The sequence below is a fragment of the Dermacentor andersoni genome, chromosome 5 (genome assembly GCF_023375885.2).
Source record: "Dermacentor andersoni chromosome 5, qqDerAnde1_hic_scaffold, whole genome shotgun sequence".
NCBI classification, from domain to species: domain Eukaryota; kingdom Metazoa; phylum Arthropoda; class Arachnida; order Ixodida; family Ixodidae; genus Dermacentor; species Dermacentor andersoni.
The window spans coordinates 63,684,667-63,698,322 of NC_092818.1; the positions used below are offsets into that span (position 1 = coordinate 63,684,667).

General features: G+C 43.7%; 1 protein-coding gene across 4 annotated transcripts in view; it reads right to left on the reverse strand.

Moving 5' to 3' along the window:
- Nucleotides 1-9,578: 9,578 nt before the first annotated feature.
- Nucleotides 9,579-13,656, reverse strand: part of LOC129384989 (uncharacterized) — a 186,831-nt gene continuing 182,753 nt past the window's right edge. For all 4 annotated transcript variants that reach the window (XM_055070756.2, XM_055070755.2, XM_055070753.2 and 1 more), the window contains one exon: nucleotides 9,579-9,696. In XM_055070756.2, the coding sequence (XP_054926731.1) occupies nucleotides 9,657-9,696 (40 nt within the window). In that variant the 3' untranslated portion in view covers nucleotides 9,579-9,656. The remainder of the gene's footprint in view (nucleotides 9,697-13,656) is intronic.

The window sequence follows — 13,656 nt, forward strand, 5'->3', positions numbered from 1 at the left end:
CTTGCCTGATTCCCGTAAACTAAGCGTATGCTTGTCTATAAAAATGTCCCCATAAAGAGAGCGCTTATAAAGCAGCTTTCTTGCTTATGTTGCACGAAGAATCAAGCAGCTAGGGACCCATAAACACTGTGTAACCATAATGCTGAATCAAATTAACGTCAAACTATTCCTTTCAACTTCCAGTTTAATTTGTTCTATACACGAACGCCATTCTGCTGCCTAATCGCAACTGAGGCTGTTCACATATCCAATCAACCGTTAACTAATTAGGCCGACCAAATATGGAGCGGTTTCCACTTGCTTGTCAAGCAGTAGATTGGGTGCTAGACGCAGACGACGTGATACCCTGGACCACAACAGCATCCCTCATTGAAAGAAAGAACGGCTACAAACTGCAGCTCACCTCATCCAAGAATATATCAGCCAATGGGGACTACAATGCTCCCCCAAGGAATCTTAACTCCTACGAGTCTGGCGAGGCCGGGGTAACTCCACGGTCCCCACAGACACAACAGGAAAACTCGAAGTGCTCCTGAACGGCGCCCTCATATTAGAGAAGGGATTCCTCAGGGTGCGGCGCTAGTGGCTGCAGTCTAAACAACAGGCAACCCCCACCTTTACGCCTCTCAAAATCAGTGTGAAGGCAATATACCACATGATGTCCCGCGCAACCTCCAAGAACAGAGGCATGAAGGAATTAAATACCCTGCGACTGGTCAGGAGCTTGGTCGTGAGCCGATTCAAATGCAGCCTGCCCTACTACCATCTCACACTCAGACATGAAACAGGCCGACACACTCTTGAGGATGGCTTTCAAGACCGCTCTCCATCTGCCGATTAGTGCATCGGCTGAGAAATTATTGACGTTGATGTTACACGACCCCCACAGCGAACTGACAGGTGCCCTTTGCGTCACGCCACAAAAGACTTACAGGGACTCGCACGAGCTCACAGATCCCACGAATTTAGGCTGCCAAGTTACAACACGAACCCAAGAAATCTGCTCGATACCTCGTCACGTCCAGGACAGGTATCACGTTTCCCCGATACACGCGTCACGGAACATTACGCGCGTCACGGAATGCCTTCCCGGCCGTCACCATGGGTAGGCCGCGGGTGCAGTGCACGGCAGAAGAGGCTGCCCTAAGCTAACGTAAGCTTCAGCGCGATCATGCCCGCAAGACCCGTCCTGTGTATCGGCAACGACATCCAGAAGCCATGAGACACACTTGAGCAGCCGAGATGCCTACTTGTCTTGTGATCGTCAGCGTGTACATAAGACTGTAGACGTCTCGTTGTGACGCGGAAACGTCTCTGGCAGAAACGATGAAGACCTTAAAGCCACATAGTACGATAGCAGAGCATCTGACCATCTGCCACAGTGATCACAAGGCTGGCACAAGTGTAGAGTCGTCCTTGAAAGTGTGATTGTATGTGCATAATCAACGGAGGTACAAAGTGAAGGTTATACAGGTCTACGCCCCTACATCCAGTCATGATGACAAGGAAGTCGAAAGCTTCTATGAAGACGTGGAATCGGCTATGGGTAAAGTCAAAACAAAATACACTATACTGATGGGTGACTTCAATGCCAAGGTAGGCAAGAAGCAGGCTGGAGACAAGGCAGTGGGGGAATATTGTATAGGCACTAGGAATAGCAGGGGAGAGTTATTAGTAGAGTTTGCGGAACAGAATAATATCCGGATAATGAATACCTTCTTCCGCAAGCGAGATAGCCGAAAGTGGACGTGAAGGAGCCCAAAAGGCGAGACTCGAAATGAGATAGACTTCATACTCTGCGCTAACCCTGGCATCATACAAGATGTGGACGTGCTCAGCAAGGTACGCTGCAGTGACCATAGGATGGTAAGAACTCGAATTAGCCTAGACCTGAGGAGGGAACGGAAGCAGCTGGTACATAAGATGTCCATCAATGAGTTAGCGGTAAGAGGGAAAATAGAGGAATTCTAGATCAAGCTACAGAACCGGTATTCGGCTTTAACTCAGGAAGAGGACCTTAGTGTTGAAGCAATGAACGACAATCTTGTGGGCATCATTAAGGAGTGTGCAACAGAAGTTAGTGGCAACTCCGTTAGACAGGATACCAGTAAGCTATCGCAGGAGACGAAAGATCTGATCAAGAAACGCCAATGTATGAAAGCCTCTAACCTTACAGCTAGAATAGAACTGGCAGAACTTTCGAAGTTAATCAACAAGCGTAAGACAGCTGACATAAGGAAGTATAATATGGATAGAATTGAACATGCTCTCGGGAACGGAGGAAGCCTAAAAGCAGTGAAGAAGAAACTAGTAATTGGCAAGAATCAGATGTATGCGTTAAGAGACAAAGCCGGCAATATCATTGCTAATATAGATGAGATTTGGATGAGATAGTGACCGCGGATCCGGATCATGAGACTGAAATAACCAGAAGAATAAGAATGGGCTGGGGTGCGTTTGGCAGGCATTCTCAGATCATGAACAGCAGGTGGCCATTATTCCTCAAGAGAAAAGTTTATAACAGCTGTGTCTTACCAGTACTCACGTACGGGGCAGAAACCTGGAGGCTTACGAAAAGGGTTCTACTTAAATTGAGGACGACGCAACGAGCTATGGAAAGGAGAATGATCGGTGTAACGTTAACGGATAAGAAAAGAGCAGATTGGGTGAGGAAACAAACGCGAGTTAATGATATCTTAGTTGAAATCAAGAAAAAGAAATGGGCATGGGCAGGACACGTAATGAGGAGGGAAGATAACTGATGGTCATTAAGAGTTACGGAATGAATTCCAATGGAAGGGAAGCGTAGCAGAGGGTGGCAGAAAGTTAGGTGGGCGGACGAGATTAAGAAGTTTGCAGGGACAACATGGCTACAATTAGTACATGACCGGGGTAGTTGGAGAAGTATGGCAGAGGCCTTTGCCCTGCAGTGGGCATAACCAGGCTGACGATGATGAATCAACGGCAACGTGATCTAAAATGAAGGGTATGAAACCTAATAAAATGTGTCTTTATTCAAGTGCAACGTTCAAAATATACAACCCTGAACACGCAATCAAATCACATGTGCATAGCATCGGGTCGCGCAGCGTTTCTTGGTTTCGTCGCGTGGTCGCTGGTTTTGGACTTAGAATTTGATTAGTTTACATTGGGGAAAGTTTCTCGTTCAGCTTTCTTTAAGAAAGAGGCTCTGACTTTGTCACTAAGGTTTCTTGCATAAAATTGCGAGAGTTCTGGTGAATAAACAGTTGGAAGTTGGCACTGGCTTGTGTCCTAGGTGTCTGACTTCATCGCCATAATCTTTGTTTTAATTGCCACAGAAGGGGTCGATTGCGATACCAAGCATCCCATGGAAAACGAATGACGTAGGATGCAGCTGCCTGGCGTAGGCTTCAGACAGGCATTTACACAAACCTAGACATATTACATCACATGCACTCCGCAGCCTACATGTGCGAATGCTCGTGGTGCGGGGCCACGCCAATCCTACATTAAATCACATGGGAGTGCTCGATACACAACATAGAACACTACAACAAAAACACCACGAGGCAGCAATGAGAGGCACTGCTGTGCATATTGGCCCTCGACGAACAGCTCCAGCTGATCCAGCCAGCTGAGAATATCGCAAGAGCCAGCTGAGCCCTGGATCAGAGACGCCGACAATTAGCGATTATTCTGAGGATTCTTTCTTTAAAGATTAATCTATCCTATCGCGGCAAAAAGCGCAATATTTAATAATTTGCTCGCAATCCGTTCGTGATGTAAAATTTAGAGCATTCAAAACGAAAAACAGATACTTTAAGAAAGAAACTGTTTATTATCTTGCTTGATGTAATGAGGTGTTCAATTGAGGGAAAGTGTAGGTACAATATTGCCCCGCATGTTGCCTGTTCGCATTCTACAGGGGACAGAACAACAATACCTGAAAGAGGAGGCACGCTGTTGACGCGCCCGAGAATGGCATGGCAAGCAGCTCGCTGTAAGTGCGCACATAGACAGCCGGGCAGTAATGGTATTGCTAAATTGCGATGATACGTTGATAACAATACGCGGCGCTGGCGCGTTTCGCTGCGCAGGCTCCTGTGCTTTAAACGCGGAAGCACTGTGCTGCTCAGGGAGCGCTTATGACGCCAACACCAGTTTTTCTGGACATTCTTTTTGCATGCTGTTTTTGGGCATTTCATGCTAGCTTCCGTTCACTGATTGCCATCGAGCAAACTCGGCTAAAACTGGGCGTATCTTGCATAGCGCCACGTGTAATCATTCTGCATGAGTAAACCATTTCTATGCGTGCCTGAGTGGATCACATAAGAGCAGTATCGTTTCACTCATTCATAATGCCGATAGTCCATCTGCTGTCAGTTAAAGACTTGTAATGAAGGGCTTGAGTGCGTGTTTGCTGGGTGGTGTATTTTAAACACTCTTTACATTGTCGGGGTGACATGTACAGCCAAGGCATGTAGTACCAATAATGAGACCAATTATAGGCTACTTCCTGTTTATGCATATGCATGTTGTCAAATTAAAACTATGCGGGTTAGCAAATAATCTGAGTGAAATACATGTATCGTACTCAGCCTTCTATAATATACAAAATATGTGCACCGTCATAATAGATGTGACAGAACGAAGTTCCGTATCCAGCTCGTGATGGTTAATAGTTTTCGCAATGATTTGCACCTTCTACAGTCGTTCGCTTACGATGTACAAATTTGTGCTGTTAATTCAAATTGCTTCTGCAGATTGATACTTTCGCAACGCGTGAAATCATCCTGTTCCCAATAAAAATATGTGAATAAATTCAAAAGCGTTGAACTTTTAGTGGGTTGAGTCTTGGCTGACTCAGAAATTGGCCATATTTAGTTGATCCATGTCACAACACATGAACAAAAATTACGAACGATGGTGCCAGGAAGTTATTTTCTTCATGCTAGCCGCCACTGCATCTGCGGAATAGTTGAACTGTGGTGCTAAAATTAACCACATGTTAGATATTTCAAAACGACTAGTATCTCGAAATGATGAAATGTAACACTTTAACAGCGAGGACTGGTAGTTAGCAACGGCAGTTTGCTACATAAATACTTCTCACTATACTTGCTTGGCGCTGTTGTTCACACACGATGTCCCAGCGCTTTAAAAAATGAATAGAAGTTGACAAGGTAAATGTCGCAGAAAAAAAGCGCTTCGTAAACACGGCACAGGTTCTGCTCCCTTGTTTGACCAATGCAGCCGGGCCGCCAGCGGACTTGCAAGAAAGCACGAATACATCCCACATGCATGCGAAGGCGGAAAAGAGGACTACCGGGGCAACACCTCTCCCCGGCGGGCACCCTCTCCCTCTACCTTACGACCTTATCAGTGACGTCACGAAGGCATTGTTTCGCTTAAGAATGTTTCACAGTTGAATACACGGCATTCGTCAGGGGTGGAAACGGCGCCGCCGCCGCATATCGGCATGCGACCGAGCGTATGAAGGGAGGTGGTTTAAGGAATTTGTTCACTGTGGTAAATAGTGTGACACTGGCATGGAAGATTGAGAAAGAGAGCATAAAAACCTGCAGTAACGGCAGATTTCATTTTCACGAGCACGAACGATACCAAGATCGCCCTAAAAGAGAGCCCACAGCTCCGTTCTGATTATTTTGGAGAAACAAGAATTTTCTCCTTCAATTTACCAGAGCTCTCGAAAGCAGGCATAAAGAAGCTACGCCCAAAACAAATGGATACGCCTTCTTCGCCTGCGCCACCTGAACCAGTGCGTCGCGAGGTGCTGCACTCTGCCCTTCCTTTCAACGGTGCGCCAATGGTGTTATGTGAACCGCGCCGTTCCTTTCAAAAGTTGCTGCAAATGTGCAGGGCTGGTTCACGATTTTGTTAATGTCGGTGCCGACTTTGTGCAGATGTATAGATGCGCAACAGCAGCGCAAGAGGCGACAAAGCACACATGCGCAGGCACCGTTGAAACCACGCCTACATCCGTCTTCCGTGTCTATGCAAGCACGGGTGTGTTTGTGCCTGCGGAGCCAATAATAACAGCGGTTCAGAACTTCTCAAACTTACGCATTCTGTGCACATTAGTCTGAAAAAAGAAACGCCGCCACCGCGTCTGCACTCTAGCATTCGTTCAGATTATTGCACCCTGCCCGCACCAAAAACTCGAGTTGGACAATTTTTGAACTTGTCGCGAACCGCCGTGAACTGGTACACAGTGCTGCAGGGGAATCGAACAGACCTAATAACAGCGGGACCCTCTGCCTTAAAGTCGGGGGCAAGGCGCCAGTCGGCGCCACTATCCAACTTGCGAAAGCGCTTGGCCATACTGAGCGAATTAGTCCTTTTACTATAGATGCGAAGAGAGCAAAGAGACTGTTTACAGAACAGTGCGAACAAAATTGTACAGCAAATGGTGATAACAATAGTAATAAAAGAATTTTTTAGCGAATGCACCGCATCGCGAACGAGGGAAGAAGCTCGCTGTGTGTCATGTTTTGTGTGCTATTAAGACTATTTGAAAGTCTTGGTAATCTGCCGCCGATAGCTTGCAAACCATAATTTGTTTAGAGAGTCGAATTTCCGATGGTTCTGTGCTACGTGTCTGATCACTTGTAAAGTACGTGTTTTTGTAAATTGCTAAGCGTTGTGAAGAAATGCTTCCGTGCTTTCGCTGTGCGTCCTAACTGTCCTACAAAAATATACTCGAACGGGTGTGTCGCAATAATACATTATATTTGGTCAATAGGGTGTTCGTCGGCTAAGGCACAGGTACCTCGACAATAGTCCTTAAGAATCCTCTTTTGCAACGCATCTATCGTATGTAAGTTTTCATGCGCCGTGGTTGCCGAAGCTATGTGAAAATTCTCCAATCTATAATAAAAGATTGTGTTCTGTATCATCATAATGCTAGATGGCAGTATGTGTCAATTACAGTCAGTAAGACCAAACGTTTGCGCCATCTTGGTCAGCAATAGATCGGCGGGGACATTCCCTGACATGTTTTTTTTTTAAATAGGACGCCTATCACGTCTCGAAGTAAATGAATGTCAACGTACGGTGATGTAAAGTAAGTATATTTATTTCCATATATACTCTTTTACTGGTTTACTGCATCATATAAGTCAACTTATTAACTGGTTAGTTGTTATTACTGGTTTAATGTTTGCGTAAATGCTTAATTTAAAGGTTGTATTAAGTTGCACGATATTCATTGTAACATATTAAATAGAAGTGGTTGCAAAAGCTTGCGTGTAGTGCCTATGAGAATAAAGAAAGGGAGTTGGAGAGCGGGACAAGAAATCGGACTGTTTCCGTCAGTTTTTCCAGACAATAACTTTTGAGAGAAGTGGCCTTCTGGCGTATGCCACATCGTTCAAGTTCTCTTAACAAGAGATTGTGAATCATAGCATTATAGGTTTTTGACAGGTCTACAAATATTCTGGGCACATCATTTCCGACTTAAAAGTGGCAAAATATTGGTTATTTCTGAGAGAGCAATACGTGCTGAGAACTAGGCATTTCCGGAATCCTTGTTCAGAGTTTGATGTCGGATTACGTTTATGCTGAACTCTTTCCAAAACAACTTACTTCTTCCAACATATTAAAAAAAAAAAGCCGAGCTAGTACATAACTCGGCCGATATAGCCTCCCATTATATTTTTACTCCCTTCTTTTATCAAAGCATTTATATGTGCTACAAAAAGGTGCAAGTGCGCAGACAAGAACGCGTGCAGAAGGAAACTGAAACCATAAACGCGAACTATCGACTGAAAGGTCGCACCATGGCGCATAAGAACGAAGCCCATGATTGACCTTTGGCACTGTCATTCATGATCATGAGCAGCTAAGTTTTGTGCCTACAGGCGTTTCCGTTACTCTGGTACTTTCGGTTCATAGTGGGCAAAAGTACAGTCCCATTTCCCTTACTTGAGTCTGTTTCGGTACGCTTGCCTTTTGCAAAGTTGAATCCCTACCAACTAGCTGGACTCTGTCGTTCTAATGTTGTACATGAGCTTTCGGAAAAGCATCCCAAAGCATATACCAATCTGCATCCTTTGGGAAAGATACCCTTGATCAACCTTGTATAAGCAATGCGTGTAATACAGGGTGCTGTTAAGGTACTTACGTGTTCATTCAAATAACTTTACTGAGTGCCCCGCCATCAAAACAGCTGAAGGAAGAATACTAATTACAATATCTATCTATCTATCTATCTATCTATCTATCTATCTATCTATCTATCTATCTATCTATCTATCTATCTATCTATCTATCTATCTATCTATCTATCTATCTATCTATCTATCTATCTATCTATCTATCTATCTATCTATCTATCTATCTATCTATCTATCTATCTATCTATCTATCTATCTATCTATCTATCTATCTATCTTCATCCCACTCCCGTCATACCGTTATCGTCATACAATTCTTGCTGTGTCATTGTAGTCTCGCTTTCGTTTTACCATCATCCTCCAGTCATCCACTCACTTCATCCCACTGTCGTGTTGCTGGTGTCGTCACATCGCCTTTGTCGTTCCATCATCCTTATTCCTCGTTCTATTGTAATTATTTTGACGTCATTCCACCGTGATTGTGCCACCATTCTCCTGCCATCGTCACCAATGCGTCGTAGACAGAAAGTCACTGCATGCATCTATTGTGATGCCATCACCGCCGTGCATTCATCGTTATTCCATTCCCCTCCCACAGCCCCCACGTCAACGTCATTAGGAATGTCGTTGTACCGTCGTCGTGATGCCCCCGGGGTCCTGCAATTGTTGTCGTTCTAGTTTCAACCGCTTACTCGTATCATGTTGTAGACACGCCATCATTTCGACACGCAGTCCCCATCATATCATTGTCGTCATAACATCACCATCACACCACCGTTTTACCGTCGTCTTCGCTCCAGTAACGTTGGCACATTCTCGTCCCAAATTTTCAAGCCACTAGACATTCGCAGACATCTACGACCAATTTGACATGTTTAGCAGCAATGAACTTATTTTCTACTTAGCTTTGAAGTGTTCTTAGCCCCACGACAAATCGAGGCCGGAGAATCTCTACGCTGTATGCCTAGACCTAGTCCAATTCTTTTTTTTAGTGGCGCTGATAGCGTTCACGTCGCGCTTACGTACTGTACTGGCATTTTTCTGAGATGAATCGCTATTCAGTTTATCAGATACTCCTGTGTGCAACCTTTTGCCTCGTTAGCTCATCCAGTGGATTTTGTTGCTTCAGTGCTGTGCCGATGTTGTTTTTTCTATGCACGATGTCGAGTGTACTCTGTGAATCGATTTGCGAGTTAATTTCTTTTCTTGTAGTGTACCTGCAAATTTCGTTTATATGTGCTATCCATTTCCCCTACTGTAATGCCGACGCGGCACTGTTTGGTATGAATAAATAAGTAACTAAATAAATAAATAAATAAATAAATAAATAAATAAATAAATAAATAAATAAATAAATAAATAAATACGTGGTATGCCATACATATGTACGCTTACCATTATGTGAGGCCATTGGTGAAATGTTCGCGTTATATTTCGCATTGGAGACAAGAACAAGCCAGGTTGTCTTTCATGCATGTTTATTGCAGAGAAACCGGAAGTATATGAATTCAATTAAGTTTAACGTTTAGTTGTATTTGTTTAGTAATGAACGCTAAATCTCCGCACCAAGTATAATGTACTGAAATATAAAAAAAGCACAAGATAATTATTGAAGTGGTTTATTTCAGTTATCTTTTGAAATATATTGCTGTTAGGGCACTGAAAGAAACAATACAAATACATACCTGTACCTTTTAGTACAGGAGACGTTGCTACAGAACTAGAAGATGTGTCATATCGAACCCACACCATTAAAATTTGCGTCAAGCGAAGCTTCGCTAAAATATTTGAATAAAAGTCCATGAAAATTGCCCATTATGCCTGCAATTTTATTCCCCTCTACGCGTAAGGAACGGTTCACGTTCTTCTTAAATCGCAGAAGCAGTCTAGTTTGCTTCGCGGTAACACTTAGAGCTGTTCGTAAGCCTGTTGTAAGAGTTCTAGCTTAATGCTACTTCTGCACATACCCGTTAACGCTGGTTTTTACGATCTCCGTACTAGCTCCCCCTCCCTTCACCACCGCTTCCGCCCAAAAGCTCGTATAAGACATAAAGATTGTGTTGGGCAATAAAAATTATTGAAAAATAAGAATAATTAAAAAAAAACTAAGCCCTGCCTGCTGCACCTAAGTATTGCAGGCTACGCGCATAAGACAGCGGATACAAAGTCTTCGTGATCTGCTTAGTTTTTGTTAAACGTATCCGGAATCGGCAAACATGATTGCACTGTCTCCAGGGCTGACCAAATTTGCATTTACACGTACGGCCCCATTTGGTGTGAACATTTACGATGTTTACAAGGTTAGCCTCTCGCTTCATTTATGAACGCTTCAAATGCGTAATTCGTCAACCAGTGTGCTGGAACCTGGAAACATGGAGCCACTATCTGGCCGAATAAAAACTGCCACAATAAATTTCTCTCACCAGCTTTTCTAAGGAAAGGAAATGAGTACAACCGCGCGACTATATAATTAAGGACACATCTCAAATTTCCCGCCTCAAACATAGCCAGTATATTAAACTAACAAATGCGCGAACAAATTTTTAAATGCCAATTTTTTTCCGAAATAGAACACTGATTGGAATGCCCTGGCCGGAAATTCTCGAAGGCTACAACCAACCATTTAGTGTATTTTGTTGACAAGCTTTTCGCGATCCTTGTATATTTTTGTAAGATCGCTGTTTATTGTATTTACTCATGTGGTCCCCTCCTGCTTGGATAGATGTTCGCAGTATCTTGAAAATAAGTATAAATAAAGTAACACCGAATGACAGTAAAATGTTGCGCGTGAGATTAGTGTCTGCAGTAACCATACTTGCACGTAACCAATTACATGTACAAAATTACATCCAAGATGGCTTCTGACTGCAAATTGCATCTGTTTTGCATAGGTAAGCGCTGAACACTGATTTATATTCTGTCCGTGCTGAAACTTGCGCGGCTACCAAACTCGGCGTGATTCCTGTCACTGTATATATTGAATGCGAAACCCTTATATGCGCCATTACGCGAAAATCTGGCGGTCTTACCAAAGGATGGTACCAAAAATCGCCGATGGCGTAAACAGTAAGAACAAGCCAAAAGTGCTCGGGTTGACATTACAGTACTCAGGTAGGTTCTTGTAAACAACGTAAGGAAATGGCTTTGAAGAGAACATTTGGTACATTTTGGTCTTGGCGGGAATCGAGCCCGGGACTCTGGGGTGGGACACAAGATCACCTCCCCGACTCCTTGGCGGGTCGCCGTTTCTGGCTGACTAGAGGTGGGGCCTAGTGCGTGCGACATTAGGCACTTGATGGTGCAGCCAATGAGAAGGATGTGGCGCCACGTCATGAGTGTATAAAATTAGCGTATTCGTGACGTTCCGAGGTCTACAAACAGTATAATGCTTTGGCAATGCCACACGTGAGCAGTCTTCAGTGTCGCTGCCGAATTTTTTTTGCCAATATGTATGGATAAAGAATCTGCAATAGCTTTTGAAACATTAAGACAGTAAATTAAATTTGAAATACGCAATTTCTAAAAACGCTAACATCCAAAATGACACCTGGGTCAAAGTGAAAAACTAGCAAATGCAATCAGGTCATAGCGCGATAAAGTGAGGGAAGCACGGAAAGTGAACGAGCAGCTACGAAGGAAAAGAAAGGAACTCCGTTAAAATATCGAAGAGATAGAATGCACACAAGGTCCAATAACGTAGAAATAAAGGGTGTTCCTAATGAAGGCGGTGAAACTAAAATTGTGCAAAACGTTTGTGGTGCTGTCGTTGAACAAACGATCAAAATGATCGGCCATCAGGGAAGAACTTGGGCGTCGGAAATCCAGGACTGGTTCTTGTCAATGAGAGGATTACAATACCTGTGGATTAACTGCTGGGTGGCGCAATACGAAAGAGAATAGAAGAGAAATGGTTATTTCTGTGGCTAAATATAGAGAAAATCTGTGTCCGCAAGCCAGAGCCCTGTGGGTCGTTAAATATCAATGACCTACGAGATATTTAACCCGAAACAAATAAACTGCTTTCATAGCTGCGGAAAACGGCTGTCTCTATTTGAATGCAAATAGATTTGCTTAGGCTTTTCTTGCCAGGAATAAACATTTTAGTGCATTATACCTAATATTCGCAGTTTCAGAAACGAAATAGAAAGGTTAGACATGCTTCTTTGTATGTTGGCTCTAAATTTCATGTGTTATCATACTGAGAGACATGGGTAACCATGAATGATGTTCTCCCACGATTGGAAGGTTACAGATATTATCGGCTACACACATATAAATCGCGGTAGCTCCACCACAATTTTCAGTGCATTACAAAAATAAAATACTTCTGCTCCATATTCTTCTTTAATTCAACGACATTTTGGCGAAATTTTGCGATTTAACGCTTGATTTGTTTACTAGGCAACGCTCAGTGTAAGTCAATCACATTGGCAGTAACCGGGGACAGTTAACAACTTACTTTATTGACGAGACAAGCTGTAGCACGCGAGTTAGCTTTAAGAATATGAATTTGGCGCGAACTGCAGTAGAACGACCCTACATCGTATCATGCAGCAGCCTCACGAGTTTGAATTACAAGACAAGAAAACCCGAGTGCTCAGTGTTTGTTTTCTCGTCCAAGCGCTCCACGAAACTTTCCGAATTAAAAATCAAATGATGCGGTTTTACGTGCCAGAACTACGATCTGATTATGAGGCAGGCTGTAGTGAGGGACTCCGGGAATTTGAAACACCTGGGGCTCTTTATGCTGCACCTAAATCGAAGCACAAGGGTGTTTTCGCATTTCCCTCCATTGAAATGCTGCTGCCGTGGTCGGGATTTGATCACGCGACCTGGTGCTAAGCAGCCAAGCACCGTAGGCACTAAGCAACTGCGGCGGCTCCACCAGGTGTCGGCCGATGAATTGAGCAAGTTCTGATATGTCTCATTGGCTGAATCAACTGAGGACATCATATAGGAAATATCACACAGACGATTTCGGAAGCATTTAATTGTCTCAATCGGGAAAGTGTTCTCCAAGTCCTTGCTACAAAGAAGCGCTGCGCGTTAGAGGATATAGTTGCTGATCGACCACGATATTCTGCTCAAGATCTCTGTACATAACAACACCACCCTACTACCCCTTCCCCCACCCCGTCATCTCCAGCGCACACATAAAGCGAACTGGAGAATTTCCATCCTTTCCCCTTTTTCCTCCTAGAGCAAGTTTTCCGAGTCGCTTCTGATGTCCTCACAACAAAATAGAGCAATGATGACGAACGAAATTCACTAAAAGCTATTGCTAGCGCAGATCAGCAACGTATAAAGGGCTGCAGAGGACAGACTTGCTCGTTCGTATTGCCGTATTTCTACGACGCTAAAGAAATAGTCAGGGGAAAGTAAGGAAGAAGTAATCAATCGCTTTTGTGTAATTTATTTTCGTGCGGTAGTTATGGGTAACTGTTATCAATTATATTTTCCAATGAAGTAATTCTAATATCTTGTTTTGTAATGTGTAGTGGATTGGCGTGCAAAGCTGCGCATATCTAGGAATCGCGAC